An 18711-nucleotide genomic window follows, 5' to 3' on the forward strand; every position below is an offset into this window, starting at 1 on the left:
TTCCCAATCTGTAGAATTTAGTGGCCCAATATGTTTTTTTCCATTTATATCCTCTTCACAAAAATATTGAGAATAAAGCAAGTCTTCTTCTTCCAACAAGTTAAATGCATTAACATATTTTAATGCATGATCCAACATTAAATAGGTGGAGTTCCACCTTGTTGGCACATCCAAGCACACAAGAGCTTTCTCTTCTTTACATGTATTCTTCAAACAAGTTTTGAATCTTTCTAATCTTGAAAGAGAAGCTCTAACATACCTAACCGCATTACTGTAACACTCAGTGTTACCGGTGTTAAGAGAATGAGAAAGGAAGTGAGAAACTTCCAAAAATGCCTTGAAAAAGGTGATAAATCCTTGAGAATAATAGTGCCCTATGAGAAGGGTATTTTGGTAATTTGGATAGCGAAGTCCAATAAAGGGTATTTTGGTAAATTAGAAATAATTCCTAGGTGGAATTAAGTATGAAAGTGAATTAATTTCCCATTTTTGTAAAGATGAGAAGATAAATAGGATTAATAATTCACAAATGGTATTTTAGTAATTTGGAGTGAAATTCTATAAAGGAATTAAATTATGAAAAATGGGGGAAATTGAGAATATTCAATTATGAGAGAAAATAATTGATTTTCCCTAAATTGGTGAATTAAAATAGTAATGCCACATGGATGGTTGAGATGGAAGCTTGGAAGCCAAGTATGGTGTCTTAGAGTGACACATGGCAATATGTGGTCCAAGATAAATGGAGAGATTTAAATAAATGCAAAAGAAATGATATTAGTCTTTCAAGCATTTAATGAGAGACATGATGGTGTTAGATTAAAAGAAAATCCAAAAAGAAATGAAATTAGTCATACATTACTGGTGGAAAATAATCTTATTAATTTAAATGAGAAAGAAATGAAAATTCAATGGATGAGATTAATTCTTGGATTTGGAAAGTGATCTAAGGGCCACCATTAAGTCTTAGAAGTTGGCATAGATTGCCAAATGGGTGGAGATATTTTAAAGAGAGATGATTGGAAGGTGGAGATTTAATCTCCAAACTAAATCAAATGCTAGGATTAAAACCTAGCAAAGCACTTGGATTGTGCTTCCTTTGGATGGCTAAGATCTTGTCTTGTAAAGTGAGATAAAAATCCAATGGTGGATATTAAGCAAGACCTAATGCCATGGATTATGTTAGTTTGGAGGGTGAGGATTTATTCTCACCAAATAAATCCAATGGCTAGGATTTATTCTTGAAAGATGGGGTGCTAGTATAAATTTGCAAGTAAGAAAGACTTGTCTTCCTTTGGTCATTTCTAGAGAGAAATGAATGGAAGAGAAGAAGAAAAGGGAAAGAAGAATAGGAAGAAAGGTGAGCATTCTTCCTTATGGTAGTGTAAGTTCTTTTTGTTTCTCTTGAATTGTAGCTTAGTCTCTTTAAATTTGGTTTCAAGGATCTCTTAAGGAGAAGAGTTGGAAATGAAGCTAGGGAGTTCTTGAAACTTCGAAGAATGGAAAGAGGTAAGGGATAGCCCCATGGGATGGTGGCTTTGGAAAGTTGTAAGTATGGTTCATGAGCGAATATGTGTGCATTGGCATGTTGTTTGTGTTTAAGGACCTATGGCCATGAGGTTGTGTCAGGTAGGGTAGGTTTAAGCCTCAAACCAAGGTGGTCGTGAGGATGTGAAATCCCTAACTTTATTGCATTACATGCATTGGCATCACATTTTATATTCATGTTCATACTTATTATCATTGCACCCTTACTGAACTTAATAGCTCATGAGATTTTTACCCTCATATATAGGTTGTAAAAGCATGGAAAAAATCAAGGCAAAGATGGAATAGCATGTGGATGCATGAGGAGGAAGATTCAAGACCATTATATGGCTCATGGAAAGTCTATCTTTGTTGTATTTGATTCATGTGTTGCAGTTTATTGGATTTTTGTTCTGTAAGCATCAATAAGGTTGTGTAAGCCTCATTGTGAAATTGAAGGAAATTTTGGATGTATGTTGAGGTTTATTTTTGATCTTGAAAAAGAATAATTTTTGGTTGGAAATGTGAAGTTTGTGGGATTTATTTATTAAATTTAAATTCTGGAAATTTGGGCTAGGAAGCCCAAGAAAAAAAAAACAGAGAAAAAGGAGTAAGGTTGGTAGGTGCAGCAGCCGGGGCCTGTAAAGGGCCACAGTGAGCAACAGGCGAGGCCGGGCTCGAGGGGGTGTGCGCATGCGGAGGTACGTGAGGGCGACCGCGCGGGCATGTGGCCGCACACAGCAGGTGCGAGCAGCCCACGGCCAGCGATTGCTGGGCCTGCACTGGCCCTGGGCGCACCAGCAGGCCCCACCGACCAATTTTTTTAAAAATTTGGAAATTTTGTGAATCTGGGGGCATTCTTGGTTGATTATGGGCTCCAAAGGAATTTTTAAAAATAAAGAGATTTTGTGTATTTTTTGAGAAAATGCCAAAAATTTTGGAAATTTAAATCATATGAGTTTTTCCTCTAAAATTGATAAAAATCAATGGGTTAGTTGAAATGGTGAATTTATGGAGCCTGGTGGAATTCATGAAAAGAAGAAGAATTAAAATAAATAAAAAATAGCGATTGGCCAAATTTAATGAAAATTAATTAGCCAAATGTGGTATGGTTAAAACCCAAATCTGCTAGTGGATCCTAGGGTTGAGTGAAGGGAATGACGAAACCTAGTATCCACCTAGGGCGTTTCGTGTTATAACATAGTCCGCCCTTCATGAATGGTCAGGCATGTGAGCAGTTTGGTTGATTTTTCATGAGTGGCACCCATAAATGGGAACAGGGCATCACAATTACGTACAGCCATAATAGAGTAATCCAATTCCTTTAAGCCATCACCCACTATCAAATTCAAAATATGAGCCGAACACCTCACATGTAAAAATTCCCCATCACAAATAACTCTATTCCAAATCTGTAATATTTTTCTCATGTGCCCAATAGCCCCATTGTTAGAAGCAGCATTATCAATTATGATCGTAAAAACTTTCTCAATCCCCCATTCTTTCAAACATGCCTTAATTGTTTTACCGATTGTCTCTCCCTTATGATTTGAAATTTGACAAAAATTCAGTATTCTTTTTTGCATTTTGCATTCAGAATCTATAAAATGAGCTATAAGCACCATATAATTAACATTTTGAATGGAAGTCCATATATCAGTGGTAAGAGAGACTTTTTGTGAATTCTTAACAAAAAATGACTTTAATTTTTTCTTCTTTTCATTGTAAAGACTAATTATATCCCTAGCAATTGTAATGCGTGAAGGAGGATCAAACTTAGGGTATGCAGTACTACAAAATAATCTAAACCCTTCCTGCTCCACAAACTGAAATGGCAATTCATCAATGACAATCATTTTGGCGCATGCCATCCTACAAGCCACCTGACTAAATCCTATAGCTATAAGATTACTACTTGATCCACTTTCATCCTCACTGTCACTCTTCTTTAGATAATGTAAAATCTTTTGCTTCTTATCTTCTAATTTGTAAGGATTCTTCTTACACTTATTGTTTATATGGTTCCAAAGAGTAATTGTCCCATTTCTTCTAGTATCACTTGCATAATCTTTGCCACAATAGTTGCACATAACTCTAGGCTCAAAATAGTCATCCTTATTTTTTGTAAAATGTTCTCATACTTCAGATTACTGCCTAGGTTTCCTTTTTATAGCTTTGTCCTTAGAGTCCTTATGTGGCAATGGAGGTTTAGAACCACTACTTGATTCAATGATCGTATTGGTCATTTGATTTTCATTGATATTTCTCACATATTCAGGATCGGTATTACTATCCAATTCCATCTGCCATTAAAGCAATCAAAAATTTGAGATATTTTCTTAAAAACAAATTATTTGGAATTCACATTAACTAAACCCTAGCTAGCTACAAGTCAACTAAGCAACTTGGATTCATTGGTCGACTGTAAACTTGGATGATCTCATAATTAACTAATTTTGTTATCTCCAATAAATGTATAAAGTTATAAACATTTGGTTCCAAACTCTTCCATTGCTCATGAATTAATAAAATTTATGCCTATGAAATTAAATAGAATCAATTAAGTTAAACTAGAGCTAACCCCTAACGGCCAAAACCAACTGAAAAACACACAAAAGCAAGTCAAAATTGGGAACATCTAGGAATGGCAAGCAAGAGCACAAACTCATCATAAATAGGGCAAGTCAGTTTTTGTCTCTTAGAATAGTGTAAGAAGGTGAAGTAGACTAGAAAAGGCCTCGACATCTCCCTAAACCCTAAACCATAAAGACCTAAGTAGGTTGCAGCAAAAAATATAGCAAAAACACGTCCTAACGAGTAACCAAAACTAATGTACAAAATAGAACAGTCAAACAAAATTGAAAAAAGATCGATATAAACCAGGTAAATTCAAAACCACTGTATCATGATCATCAACTTAAAGATCATACCAGTTTAAAGCTAAGCACGATTGTGTATTATCATAAATGCTCAAGAAGCAGGGAAAGCAATAAGGTGGGTGGGAGAGAGAAAATATAAGTCTCGCTGAAAGTTTTTCCTCACAAGTCACAAGAATTTTGTGACTAAAAATCTATATAATAAAACAACATAAACAGTTGTGAGAGAAAGAGTCATGAAAGTATACCAGCAACCGACGAATCGATCAAAAATGCTGGGGAAAGAAGGTGACGAGCTCAGACTGCTGCGAGACAATGCCGTGGTGGTGTCAAGAGGTGCTTGTACCAGCAACCGGCGAACCGGTGATCGAAAACGTTGGGGGAAGAAGGCGACGAGATGGATGCTGCGAGGCAACGGTGGCGGTGTCAAGAGGTGCGCCCACCGTCTAGTTTGACTAGAGCCTGCGACGTGGGAGGTCGAGGGCCGCCGATGGGTTGGTGCTGATCGCCGATCCGAGGGTCCAAGGGGAGAGAAAGACTGTGGCAGATGGGTGGGTGCAAGTTAGGGTTTGGGGGAAAGAGGAGGAATAGCCGATAACGCCCCTTTTATATTTTTTATTTTTTATTTTTTATTTTTAATTTTTTTAATTATATATTATATATATGCGAGCGGTTTGATTTTAAACCAAACTGTCGGTCTGCCAAACCGCGAACCGCACGGTTTGGCAGTTTTCCAAACCGAACCGAACCACCAATTCAAAAAATCGGTCGGTTCAATCCGATTCGGTTTGGTTCAACCTGAAACTGCGGTCCAGCGATTTTTTTGATCACTCCTATTACTTATTAAATGATGGAAGTTTGATGTATTTGGGAAAAATAAATGGAGGATTGGTTTAAGGAAAAAATTATTAAATTTTCAAAGGGAGATTAACCCAAATATTTTCTAAGGGATTTTGGAAGTGAGAAAAATGGGTTAATAATTTAGCCAAATTTATTTTGTAATAATTAAGGCCTTGTGCCATAGTTAAATAAAGTGAGTGTGGTTGCTTATTTTTGTCGAATCCTGGGAAATGTCATTCCTTGGTTCTTCATTAAGAGCTAGAGAAGGGTGACGCTTCACCAAGGTTTCGAGTTTTATTTCCGCAAGGACTTTTTGACATTTTTCACGAATCCTTGAGTGGAGCGAAGGGAGGCACGAAGAAGGGAGGGGCAAAGCCTAGTTCCCACCTAGGACTTTTCTTATTGAAATATAGCCCGTCTCTTCATTATTGCCTTAACGAGTGAATAGTTAGTTGATTATTTACTAGTAACACCCGTGGTTGGAGCGGGGCGTTACAGTATCGGCATGTTAAACTTGTCATATGCTGGTATGAGATTCTAATATTTGTGAATGTTTAACCTTGCATTCAATTAATAACTTGCATTCAGATATATTTAAGACATATTCGGATATAAGTCAAGAACATTCAAATGTGATAGCAAAACATTTGGATGTTATCTCAAGGCATTCGAATGTAAACTCAAGGTATTCAAATGTGATCTCCAATCATTGGGATGACTCACCAAGATATTTGAATGTCAGTGATACAACGGGCCATATTCAAATGCTATAGGAGTATATTCAAATAATACACATAGTCTATTAGGGTACGAAGGCTTAAGGAATGTGAGATGCATCCGGATGTAAACACAAAGCATCTGGATGTGATTCATAACATCCGAATGTCTATCAAGGCCATTCAGATGTCTCCCAAGCCATTCGGATATCACTCACAAACATCAAACAAAACCATCCAGATGTGGGGGATTTCATCTAGATGTCTGAACCATCATATGAAATGAAATTTACGATATCAGTATTCTTGTTCTAATACAAACCTACCATCACTACACCATTCCGAAAGAAATTTGGGTGATCAAAACCCAACTGATATGAATCAAAATCATAGGATGATACAAAGATCACATTGAAAGAAATCGTTGAACAAGAAACAATACGAAACTAAGATAACTCACTGGACATATATACATATATATATATTGACTGTGTTGTAATCTAAGAACGAAGAACTTGCTGTATAGATAGATCATTACACTAAACATAAAACCTGTAACGAAAAGGATTACAGGGAGAAAAACTTGCCTTATATTTCTTGACTAGACTCAATGATTTGCAACGTAAACTCTCCTATTGAAATCTCACAACGTCTGCAACTTCTTCAACTCTTCTTCTTCTTACGGCATGAAGAAGACTATGGGTTATATGGGTATATATATATATATATATATGAGAAGCTAGAAGCCCATAACTCCTTCTCCTTTTGTAACTCAAAGAATTTCAAACTCAATATCTCATCCTCACGCAACCCTATTATCTTCAAATACGTAATATCCTCAAATTATTAATTCCTAATAATCTGAAATTCCACATAATATAAATCCCATTTAATGTTATTCTCACAATTTAGAATTTCTAAAATATCACAATAAATATTTACTTGGCAAAAATCTTTTTTAACCCAAAATTTAAAAAGACAATTAAATAATTCTCAATAAAATCCTAGACCCTGTAACGAGTCATTATATGTAAGGTCGCAGCGCCGGCCATGGCGTACTCACAACGGCAAGCCACGACCCACAGTGAACCCATGAAAAGTCGACATGGCTATGGTGAGATGCGAATAATCGACCATGAAAATCCACTGATCGAAGCTCCCACTACCACTCCGCCCCTTATTTGCCAACGACACTAATCAAACCTCTACTGGTTGCAACGAACGCAATTACCCATTCAAGCCAAAGATGATGCGGCAAAGACGACAATATATAGATCACTTCAATCAATCGCAACATAGCCATGGGGTACAAAACATAGGCCTCCCATGGCAGCCACTAGCGACAAGCATAAAAACTGGCCATGGCAGTGACCGTCGAGCACCAACGGTCATTGCCACCCATGCTTCAGAAAGCCCACCAGCCAGGACAAACACAGCCACCAGAGAGTGCCTCAGCCATGGCTAAAACAAAGCAAATAGACAGACCAAAATAATTTTAATCAAAAAAATATTAGGAGTTACTAAAACTATGACTATGAATGGTCAATCACAATGATGTAAACAAATAAACAAAACTTTGATACCACCGTAGAACTTTAACAAAAATTGCATACGGTATGTAAAATACCTTAATCGAAACTGATTTGTCTAACGATTTCCATAAAAGAAAACTATAAAAGCTTTCTTTTAATGTCCACCCCTTGTCCGTCTAAGGCTCGGAATGATGATACCGAAGATGGCATATGCATAACCAGAAACTAATTTTGATTCCTGTATTATTTTCATTCTATTCTATTCATATTTATAGACAGAGCCGGGTTGAGGGTAGGCAACCAAGGCAGTTGCCTTCCCCTCCCCCCCCCCCCCCCCACCAAGGAAAGTTCTCACCTTGTTGGCATGGCCAGGTAGCCTTGTAGGCGTGGGCCCATCTAAAATTAGTTTGGTCCCATTTTATGTTTAATTAATTTTAAATTAAAAAAATTAAACTAATGAAAAGAAAATAATAAATTGATTTGACGTAGATGGCATTGGAAGAAATTTGAAAACCATGCACCCCTTCTTCTCCTCACGCTGCCACTGCCACTTTTATATATATATATATATAATATAATAATATATATAATAAATGAAATTTTTAGCCCAAGAAAGAAGTTTGGGCGGAAAATTTTGAATGATTTTATAATACACTATTATTGTGAAAATTTTGAATGTTTTTATATAATAAAATAAATTTATTTATATTCGTTATATGTAATTTTATTTTTAAATATAAGGCACATAAAATTTCGCTTAGGGCCCCTAACATCTCAAGGCGGACCATGTTTATAGATATCACAAAAATATAAATATGTATAGACATGTCTTTTTAAAATTAAAACCTATAAGAATTTGAATCAAATTCAAATTTCAATCGCTTATTTCATCATATTTTTAAAATTCAAATATGAAAAAATTTTAATCAAATTCAAATTTCAACCACCTATTTTATTACTAAAATATTTATCTCATAATAACTGCAATTCTAACCTATATAATAAAAGGATACTTTTGCTTTCAAAATGAAATTAATATACTATTAAACTCTGCGCGCGCGCGCTGTGGAACGTGAGGATAGGAGTGCCTGCCAGGGCAGGTGTCAGGTGGCTACAGCAACCAAAACCGGGCCTGTTTTGAGAATTGAAACGGCAGACGAAAGTCAGTCTGCCCGTGGCAGCATTCCTTTTGGGTAATTCAATCATGGCTGATTCACTCTTACTCACTGTGCCGCCGGCCTTCTGCCTTTATCTTGCTTTGCTTTCAATACACAGACCTTATCCCTTATTCTTACGTTATAATAACAAGTATGTACCACTTAATATTTGGATTCAAGTATTTTCAATCGTAATATCTTAAAAGAATTGTTCTGTTGATTCAAAAATTTTATATAAAAAAGAGAAGGAAAGGAGATGGGACCAAATCGAATCGAATTAATATGGTCTGATTCAGTTAAAACTGGTCCAATTTTTAGTCTGGGTTCAATCTAATTTGGCTTGAAATGAGTAAACATTTGATGACTAAATGTAGCCTTAGTAAACATATTTAAAAGAAGTGATAATTGAGAGTTTTTATTAGTATAAAATATAATGGTGTATGGAGTTGAAGATTGTAATTTAGTTGGGTAGATTGAACTCATCACCAACCATACCACCAAATACGAGGGGAAGGCCAAACAACTCAAGAAACTAGAAGGTTTTCTATCTTGCCTTTGGTTGTGCAATCATAAAATTAATTAATCTGGAAATCAAATGATGTTGGGATCCAATGCTATGCTATGCTATCCTATGACGACACTGATGCAATGCACTTGAGGAGTTTATATTGGAGACTGGCAATAGCAACGGAGTATGTATGGATACTACTACTAGTCCCAACAAAGAATAAAATATCAATTGCATGGCCAGAAATTGGCATTCGAGTCTTACAAACTGTGTGAATGAAATGGAGTAAGAGAGGGATGGATACGTAGCGGTAGGTGCAAGGCTTCTCTCGCATATAAAAGGATGCCCCACCTTAGTCAAAGTGTGTGCATGTGTGGGTTGGGTATGCATTGATTTATATATATATAAACTAAAGAAAAAGGCTTTAGGGGGGTGTCAATTAGAGTGGGTTTAATTAGATGGATGTGGTTACTGTGGTTGGGGTTGGGGTTGTTGACAATAGAGACTTGGAAAGTAATGCTTGTTAATATGGTCATCATCATCTGTAATTATGCCTCCTTTGCCCATTGATAAACTTGCCTTATCAATAACCACTTTACAACTACTACAATATTTATTCTCTTCACTTTTTGCCCTCTTTATTACATACAATTAATCTCACACTATCTTCTCCTCATCCTCCTCCTTCTTCTTCTTCTTCTTGTTTACATGTGCCTAATTTCTCTTTACCAATCGGATTATTTGTTCTTCTCAACTACTCCAGGACGCTTAATTTATCACTCATCTTGCTCTTTTATAATTTTTTATTATTATCACTCCCAGGGAAAGTAAATGAAATAGAAGAATTATGTAACGAAATTATATATGGTCAAAACCTTAGTGATATTTAATTATTTTTTGAAAATTAGATATTAAGAAATTATTTACTAATAAAAGGGTTAATTAGTATCAAATTCAAAGTCTTAGTTACGAGATTTGGATTGAGTCTAGAATTTATATTCTTAACCTCTGAGTTGTATTAAATTAGGAGAACTTTGATTCAAGAAAATCTCAAAGCTATAACTAGAGGTTTAATTAGAATTTTTAATAATTGACAAACTATTATCTAGCTCTATATATAAATATATAATCACCCCACTTAATAGGAAGAGTTGCTTACGATATATATATATGTGTGTGTGTGTGTGTGGGGTCCAAATTAGAATTATAAAAGTTGCACAATTATGCTTAAAAGAAACACAATAAATAGAAGGAAACAGTGATTTAAACGTTTCCATTGTCACGTTGACCAAGTAATGTCTTCGTTTGTTGAAACAACCATTGAACCTATATGACAAGACTGGATGAAAAAGAAGCACCATCATCATAATATAATAGACTACTACTAATTAATTCATTAATGTTTGCTTTGCTTGTTTAAAACAAGAAAGGTACATAGTTTCCACCACGACTACTGCTCACTCCTTCATACCCATAATTATGCATCATATTTCGGCTAATATAGAAAAATGAATTTTTTTTCTTTTTTTCTCTGCGGTCTAGACCAATTTAGGATTTGACTAATTCTTGATTTTTTTGGTCAGATTAGTTGGTCAGACCCAATGTAAGATTAAGACACATTATGTGTGTTTTTTTTAATGATCTAGGTATTCCGTCTTCATCCACCTAATTTTGAAAGAGACCGAGTTTCTCCCTTGGTTCGGCCTCCGAGTAAATGAAATGCAGTCGTAAAGTTATATACTATCAAACAGACACGCAATTAGTCCTCACCAAATGAAGCATTTCTACCCTTATTAAGAATTATCATCCACCACTCTCAATAAAACTTGAAAGATTTACCACTTACATCATGTCCTGGAGCCAAATTATACCTTATTAGTAACATGAACTTCTTCTTATTAATTATATGATACAATTTGATTGCTTAGATGTCTCATAGTTTTGTAAATTTCAAAAATGTTTGTGAATCACATTGCTTGGAGCAAGATTATGCTTAAATGGGGGCAAGTACTTTAGTCGCTTGGCCTATACTTATATTCGACCAAAAAAATAAATATATTTGAGTACATAAATTTAAGGTTTAGTTAGAAGTTTTATGTTCTTTGTAAACCCTACTTGAAAATAATAAAAATCTATGAAAATGTTAATTATGCGTAGAGTTTTTACACTCCATTATACATTTTCAACACATTGAGAGATTTTAGGAGCAATATTTATTTCAAGTAAGAATATTATTCAAATTTTAGTTTAGAGAAAGACTAAAAGAAGATCAAACCAAAAGGCTGATCTGACTCAAGATTGAATATCTATCTTTTTTATCTTTTAAAAGAATAGGTCTCAATTTATTGAAAGTATAATTTAATTAAGAGTAATTATAGCAGTCATGATTAATGACAGTCATGTGTCGTATCCTCCTTAAAAGAGGTGCTAGACAAATAAGACAATGATACATGGTTTCTTAGTCCCCTCCAAATATGAGATACCACATAACTGATGATACCGTCATCAGTCATGACTTCTAACATTATTCTTTAATTAATGTGTAATATGTACAAAAAGTTTGTGTATATTTATACTTTTTAGGGTAATCTTTAATTTTAGACTTGAGAAGAGTTGTTTTTTTGGCTATTGATCTATACTATATATATTATATAAGCAAATATATACTAAGACTCATTTTATTAAACTTTTGTCTTAATAAATTAAAAATTAAATAGTTGTTGTCAAACACTAATCAGCTTAATTTTTTTCTTTTTTTTACATATACATAGCACGATCTACCCCTCCATTATATATAATGTGTACTTGTTTATTTAAACTTCATATAAAAAGAGAAAAAAAATTGGGTGAAGCGAGATTGAACTGAATGGAATTAAACCTAACTAATTCCATTTAAATTTTTCCTTACCTCTATCCAATCTTTGATTTAGGAATTTTCAATAATCTAATTCTAATTCATTCTATGTAGGGCCAAAATGATTCAATAAATAAATACTCAATTTTGACATTATTTTTTGAATTTAAAAATGAATATGTTTAGCTCCATTTTTTTTTAATTTAAATTTTAGAGCATGGTGAAATTTGAAAGTTGAAACCCAATTGATAAATTTTTTTTTTAAAAAAAAGAAGAAGATAAAAATTGAATGTTTATTTTCTTTATAATATATCCTTAAAAATTGCATATTTGCCATGGTCCACGTGGCTTTTGGTAATTGAGAATGGGATTACTAGAAGGAAGGAGCATTACTTAACAGCACAGTGGACAGAGACCCCCAACTCTGGATCTAGAAAGATGGATGAAATCCTTATGATGGAGTTAAAAAGGAGTCACTTAGTTTCCTTGATTTTTAAGGCTTTGCCTTGCACTCGATCATCGACAAAGGGATAATTAATTGTCCACCTGATTAAGTAAGTAAGATTGTGACTCTCTGAAACCTTAGCTAGTTACATCAAAGTTCATCCTCAACCAATCGACTCATTTAATGAACCTAATCTAACAACTACCATGTGAGTTAATCAAATTTGTTGATGAAAAAGCATTCAACTTAGATAAATTTCAGAAAGAAATGTAAAAACCCACTAAAGAACTTATCAGATAAGTAGTAATAAATAGGTCCTTTACCATTGCCTTTTGCTAGGGACTTGGAACTGCCTAAAAGAACTTCTATCTACCAACTGTTTGTACTTGCTATTAGTTGTGGTTGACAACAAGAATGATTATCTTTGAATGATTGCTTGGGACATCATTTGTATAACATACATAATTTGTATGAGTGGGAGTTTGGGTTTTTTACATTCCATTAGTGGGTAAGAATGAATTTGAGTGTATGCATGAGAGAACGCGATTTTTGTACATGATTTTTTTTTTTTTTTTAATAAAGAGACTATTTCTATAACCCGATACAACCTTTTAATTAGTTACAAGGATTTATATTAAAACTAGTGCACCGATTTAACTTGTGGAAGTTCTTAATTGTAATCCCCTAATTTGAGGGATTTGGATCATACTTCTTTTTCAGAGGCTTTTTTAGCAATGGGTAGGACAATGAGCCTTTTTTGAAGACTGCCTATCTATCAGCTAATGTGATAGTTTAACTTTACGAGACAACAACAAAGAAGGGGAAAAGGAACAACTTTGAACAATATCTAATGAAAATGTGTGAACTTTTGCATGATAAAGAATCCAACCTCTCATGAGACACCAAGGCTAGTAGTATTATGTTAAGAACAACTACAATTGACCCTAACGCAGACGGGTTTGGTTCTTGAAACTTCGAACAAAGAAGGGCGGCAAAAAAAGAAAGATGTTAACCCAACAAGTGTGGTAAAGAATTTAGAAGACACTATGTATGTAGTATATATGTATATCTATTGGAAGGAGTAGAGTTGGGTTGTTCACCTAAAATAGAAGAAAAGAGGGTTTGTATATATATACATGTATATATATATATATAGTGATAGGAATGGGATGCAACAAAATTATAATCGGATAAATTGAAGTAGACGTTACTCTGCATCTATAATGGCTCTCCTTGCTTGCTCTGCTCTCTACCTGTTCTCCTCCTCCTCCTCCTCTCATTTCAATCGCCATTTTAACAGAGAAGACTCCATAGATTTCTTCAACAAAGGTCCCCCCCCCCCCCCCCTTCTCTCTCTCTCTCCCCTCCCCCCCGCCGCATACCAATTAGGTGCATCTTGGTTTCTGCCTGCAGGGTTGCTTAATTTGCTGTCTAGCATCTTAAATCTTTCTCTGACTTGCAGTTTGTTAATTAATTATAGTTGGCAATTGCAGATCAGATAAGATGCGTCTTTGATCAGCCATTGCCGACGACAAGTGATCATAATAGAATCTAAACATGGAGGCGCGGCAGCGTTCATTGTGAGTTCTTCTTCTTGGATTCCCATTAATCAGAATCAGAATCAGAATCCGGATCACATTATTTGATAGAACCATTGTAATAATGTTGCTGTATTTGTGGATTCAGATGATGATGTTGTTGTTGTTGTAATTGTTTCTAATCTTAGTGCTTATCTTCTTCTCATCTCATCACCAGCTTAGAGACATACAAGAGAAAGCTGCAGCAGAGAAGCAAAGTTAAGGATGTGGAGAAGCCCTTCCACATTGACATTCCCAGCCAGGACAAAACCTCCAAGTTCTGCAAGTTTCATCATCTCAAACTTGTCTTCCTTCTCATCTTACTTGCTGCCTCCGCCACGCTTCTCTACTCACCATCTGTTTGCCATCGCAACTGTTTCTCATTTTCTATTTCTCGGTAAGTTTTGCCATCACAAGTTCTTCCTTTTTTCTTTTTTTTCTTTTTTTTTTTTTTCTTTTTCTTCTCCTTCCTTAACACAAGGGCGGTAAAATTGAGAGTACAAATTCCATATTCAAATAACATTTCGGTTTCACGATAAGATCAACGGTCACTTTGGGAATCCAAATTTTAATGATTACCACAAAATTGAAATTCTAATTATTTTGTTTCTAATACAATCCTAAAAACTAGTATCTAATTATATCTTATTTTAAATCTAAAATAGATAGAATTGTTATGGCACCCTCATCCGGCAACGTAAAAATTGTCCGACTCAAACAATTTGAGAGAAGAGGTATGGGCCCCATGAGAGTGGTGGGGCCCACACACTACCCCCTACTAATGGCTAATACGGAAATGCAATTAAGAAAATAGATTTATCATATTATGTTCAATAATTCAATCAAACTATATATATATATATATGTATACATATAAGATTAATATATAACATTAAACAAGTTGTTTAATTTTTAAATGTTCCCTACAAAATAAAGAAAACAAAGTTATAATATTATAGAAAGAAATTTATGAAGCAGTTGTAACTAGAATAGTGACCACAACAAAATATAAAAATCAAATTCTGCATAGGTTCAAATTATATTACAAATAAAAGAATATAGTTGCATTAGTGCATATATTAGGTGTCGTTTATAAAGGACAAAATCAGCATCACAATGATAAAGAGGGGGTGTAATTAGAAAACCCTAGGGAGATAGTAAAATCCTAGGTATATAATTTCATAGAATAAAGAATGGTTTTTGTAGAAATAAAATAAATAAATAGAGCCTAACATTTTCAATTCTTTTTTCTTTTTTACAATTTCAAAGTTTGAGAATAAATTAAATTACATAATTTTTTATTTCAAGAATGGAATAAAAATAAACCCTGATGACTGTAAGTTGATAATAATTTCTAATTATTTGATTTGAATATTTTATCAACTGGAAATGCTAATTTGACTACACAATTTTGATCCTCTCTCTTACATTTGGGTAATTAATTAAGATTAGTATGAGTGTATTTCTTATCATTAATATGTTGTCATATTAACATCAGTGTGAATAACCCTTGCCTGGGTTAACCATAATGTAAAATAAGGTGTAAAAGTTGTCTGTCGAATAGCATTTTGGTACACCAATGATGCTATTCTTGAAGATAACAAGAGTAAGTATTTGATTTAGAAAAAGAAAAATTAATTTTATAAATTTTGAATTAAGTGATTTAGATAGCAAAAAAAAAGATTGCATCTTAATTTTCAATGTTGATTTAAGAGTACTTTTACTTTAAAAAAAAAACAAAAAAAACAGTTAAGGAATGGGAAGTATACGACTTAGAAAACAAGTTTATTAATTGTGAATGGATTGTTAATTTAATCCAGTACCCAATTTGTGAACAGGTTGGTATGGGGTGGCTCAAATGCTCGATACATATCCCATTTAGATATTGATTGGGATGACATTTCAAAGGCCATAAGCAAAATCTCTCTTAACAACAGAATTCAAGGCATTGGTCTCCTCAACTTCAATCACAGTGAAGTTGATCGATGGAAACAACTGATTCCCTCAGATCAGAGCATTCTTTTGCACCTTGACCATGCCCGCAAGACTCTTACTTGGGATGCCTTGTACCCAGAATGGATTGATGAAGAACAAGAGGATGAGGTCCCTACTTGCCCGTCTTTGCCAAAGATCGAACCGCCCAATAGATGGCTCGATGTAATTGTCGTCAAGCTGCCATGTCGAGACGAGGGGAATTGGTCTAGGGATGTTGCTCGACTGCACCTGCAGCTTGCGGCTGCTCAGCTAGCAGCCGCAACCGCCGCCGCCTCTTCTAAAGGCCGTCGCCCTCCGGTGCATTTGCTATTTGTCACCAATTGTTTTCCCATACCAAATCTTTTCACTTGCAAGGAGCTTGTTTTGCATCAAGGCAATGTATGGCTGTACAAACCAAATTTGGATACTTTGAGACCAAAACTCCAGCTACCAGTGGGATCATGTGAGATTGCACTTCCGCCCAAAGCCAAAGGTGTGTTTCCTTATCTTTGATATTAATTGAATATATACTCTCTTTGATTTACACTTCTCTAACTAGGGATTTTTGTTTTTTCTTGCTGAATAAAATGGATTGGCTAAATTTCGTGGGAGACTAAGTTAGTACTAGGCCAACTCTCAGAGGACGATTTATTACACCTAGTTATCATGAATAAACTAGACTATTTAGGAGATTGATTAAACTCCTTATTAATTAGGCTCTAATAGTAATATCATGAGCCATTTTACCCATTAAACCTGAGTGAGAGATCACGCGAAACTTAAATGACATGAGTGTGTGGTCACTCCTAAAATGAATTGATCACTGGTCATTTAATTTTGGGTGCCTTAAACAACAATCCTCAAGCCAGATCGCAGTTGGCTACCATCTCGGGGCTATGAGAATTAATCTTGTTTCACTTTTATGCTTGGTGCATGCACGGGGGATTCTAACTACATATATGTGCTGGCCAGGAAGAAGAGATCCGCACAGAGAGGCCTACGCAACAATACTACACTCTGCTCATGTCTATGTCTGTGGCGCCATAGTTGCAGCCCAGAGCATCCGCATGGCGGGATCTACGCGAGACCTAGTCATATTGGTGGACGAAACAATCAGCCAGTACCACAAGTCTGGGCTTGAGGCTGCAGGCTGGAAGATCAGGACAATCCAAAGGATAAGAAACCCCAAAGCCGAAAAAGATGCTTACAACGAATGGAACTACAGCAAGTTCCGGCTATGGCAGCTAACCGATTACGACAAAATCATTTTCATCGACGCTGACTTGCTCATCCTCAGGAACATCGACTTCTTGTTCAGCATGCCCGAAATATCAGCCACCGGAAACAATGGAACCCTCTTCAACTCCGGCGTGATGGTGATAGAGCCATCAAACTGCACATTCCGTCTCTTGATGGATCACATCAACGAGATCGAATCATACAACGGCGGAGACCAGGGATACTTGAACGAGATCTTCACATGGTGGCACCGCATACCGAAACACATAAACTTCTTGAAGCATTTCTGGGTCGGAGACGACGAAGCGGTGAAGAGGAAGAAGATAAAGCTGTTCGGGGCCGAGCCGCCGGTGCTGTACGTGCTTCACTACTTGGGGATGAAGCCATGGCTGTGCTTCCGCGACTACGATTGCAACTGGAACTCAGACATATTCCGGGAGTTTGCGAGCGATGTGGCGCACAAGAAGTGGTGGAAAGTGCACGACGCCATGCCAGAGGAGTTGCAGCAGTTTTGCCTGTTGAGATCAAAGCAGAAGGCACAGTTAGAATGGGATCGGATGCAAGCTGAAAATGAAAACTTCGAGGATGGACACTGGAAGAAGAGGATTAAGGATGGACGTCTGCACAAGTGCATTGACAATTTATGTTCTTGGGAAAGCATGTTAAAGCATTGGGGGGAAACCAATTGGACAGATGACGGGTTTTTGAATCTTTCCTTATCTCATCCTCATCTGCCGGCTATTACCCGTTCATCTCTATCTCTGTCTGGCTTGTGAAAAGTGGGTTTTGTTTCTAGAATAGAATAAGAATTTTTTTGAACTTAAATTTCTTTCCCTGTTTCCTCTTTTTCTTGTATTTTCTTTCCTTTGCTTTGTCTTCTTGCATAAAGAAACCCTTTTAGCTCCGCTGCGTAATAGAAGAATTATTTTGTCCACCAATCCGGATGCAGAAAACAGGACGCCAGCGCCTTGCAATATAAAAAGGGGGAGAGAAGAGAGGTAGAAGCGGGATATTTTTGGCCCCAGCAGGTCATGTACCCTGAAATATAAGAACACTGACAAATTTCTTAATATGAATTCCAAGTCACATTGGATGCATAAATGTAACATTTCGCATCGAGCAATAGCAAGAACCAGATCAATTTATCCTATTTGGCTTACGCAAACTTCCCTAGGATCACTCATTCTTGAATTACCCTAACTCAAACACACTTAACTCGGGAGTTCTTTATCCACGTTCTGTCTAAAAGGTATGGTGTTATTTTCTTCTTTATTATCATCGATATATATACTAACTTCTCTATAGTTCCTTCTTGGATTTGATCTTAGGCTCTCGGGATATTACATTCTCCCCCCTTGAGCACATGACGTTCTCGTCATGTGACCTTACAGCTAGTTCAAGATCTCCTCCCCTTTTGGGGCTGTCACCCTAGAAGCCTGCTAGAAGTCGTTCCTTGTTCAAGCCTT

The 18711-nt window shown here is 35.7% G+C and overlaps 1 protein-coding gene across 2 annotated transcripts; it reads left to right on the forward strand.

The window, feature by feature from the left end:
- Positions 1-13572: 13572 nt before the first annotated feature.
- On the forward strand, positions 13573-18349 carry LOC127809458 (UDP-glucuronate:xylan alpha-glucuronosyltransferase 1). Of its 2 annotated transcripts, none has more exons than XM_052348256.1 (5): positions 13573-13784; positions 13949-14035; positions 14211-14429; positions 15871-16499; positions 16979-18349. In XM_052348256.1, exons 2-5 carry the CDS (start codon positions 14013-14015, stop codon positions 18019-18021), a joined length of 1914 nt encoding a protein of 637 aa, XP_052204216.1. In that variant the 5' UTR covers positions 13573-13784; positions 13949-14012; the 3' UTR covers positions 18022-18349. The 2 variants fall into 2 exon arrangements, with proteins under 2 accessions (XP_052204216.1, XP_052204218.1); XM_052348258.1 differs by lacking the exon at positions 13573-13784 and adding an exon at positions 13787-13844.
- Positions 18350-18711: the final 362 nt, after the last annotated feature.

This window comes from Diospyros lotus, chromosome 9 (genome assembly GCF_014633365.1).
Source record: "Diospyros lotus cultivar Yz01 chromosome 9, ASM1463336v1, whole genome shotgun sequence".
NCBI lineage: Eukaryota > Viridiplantae > Streptophyta > Magnoliopsida > Ericales > Ebenaceae > Diospyros > Diospyros lotus.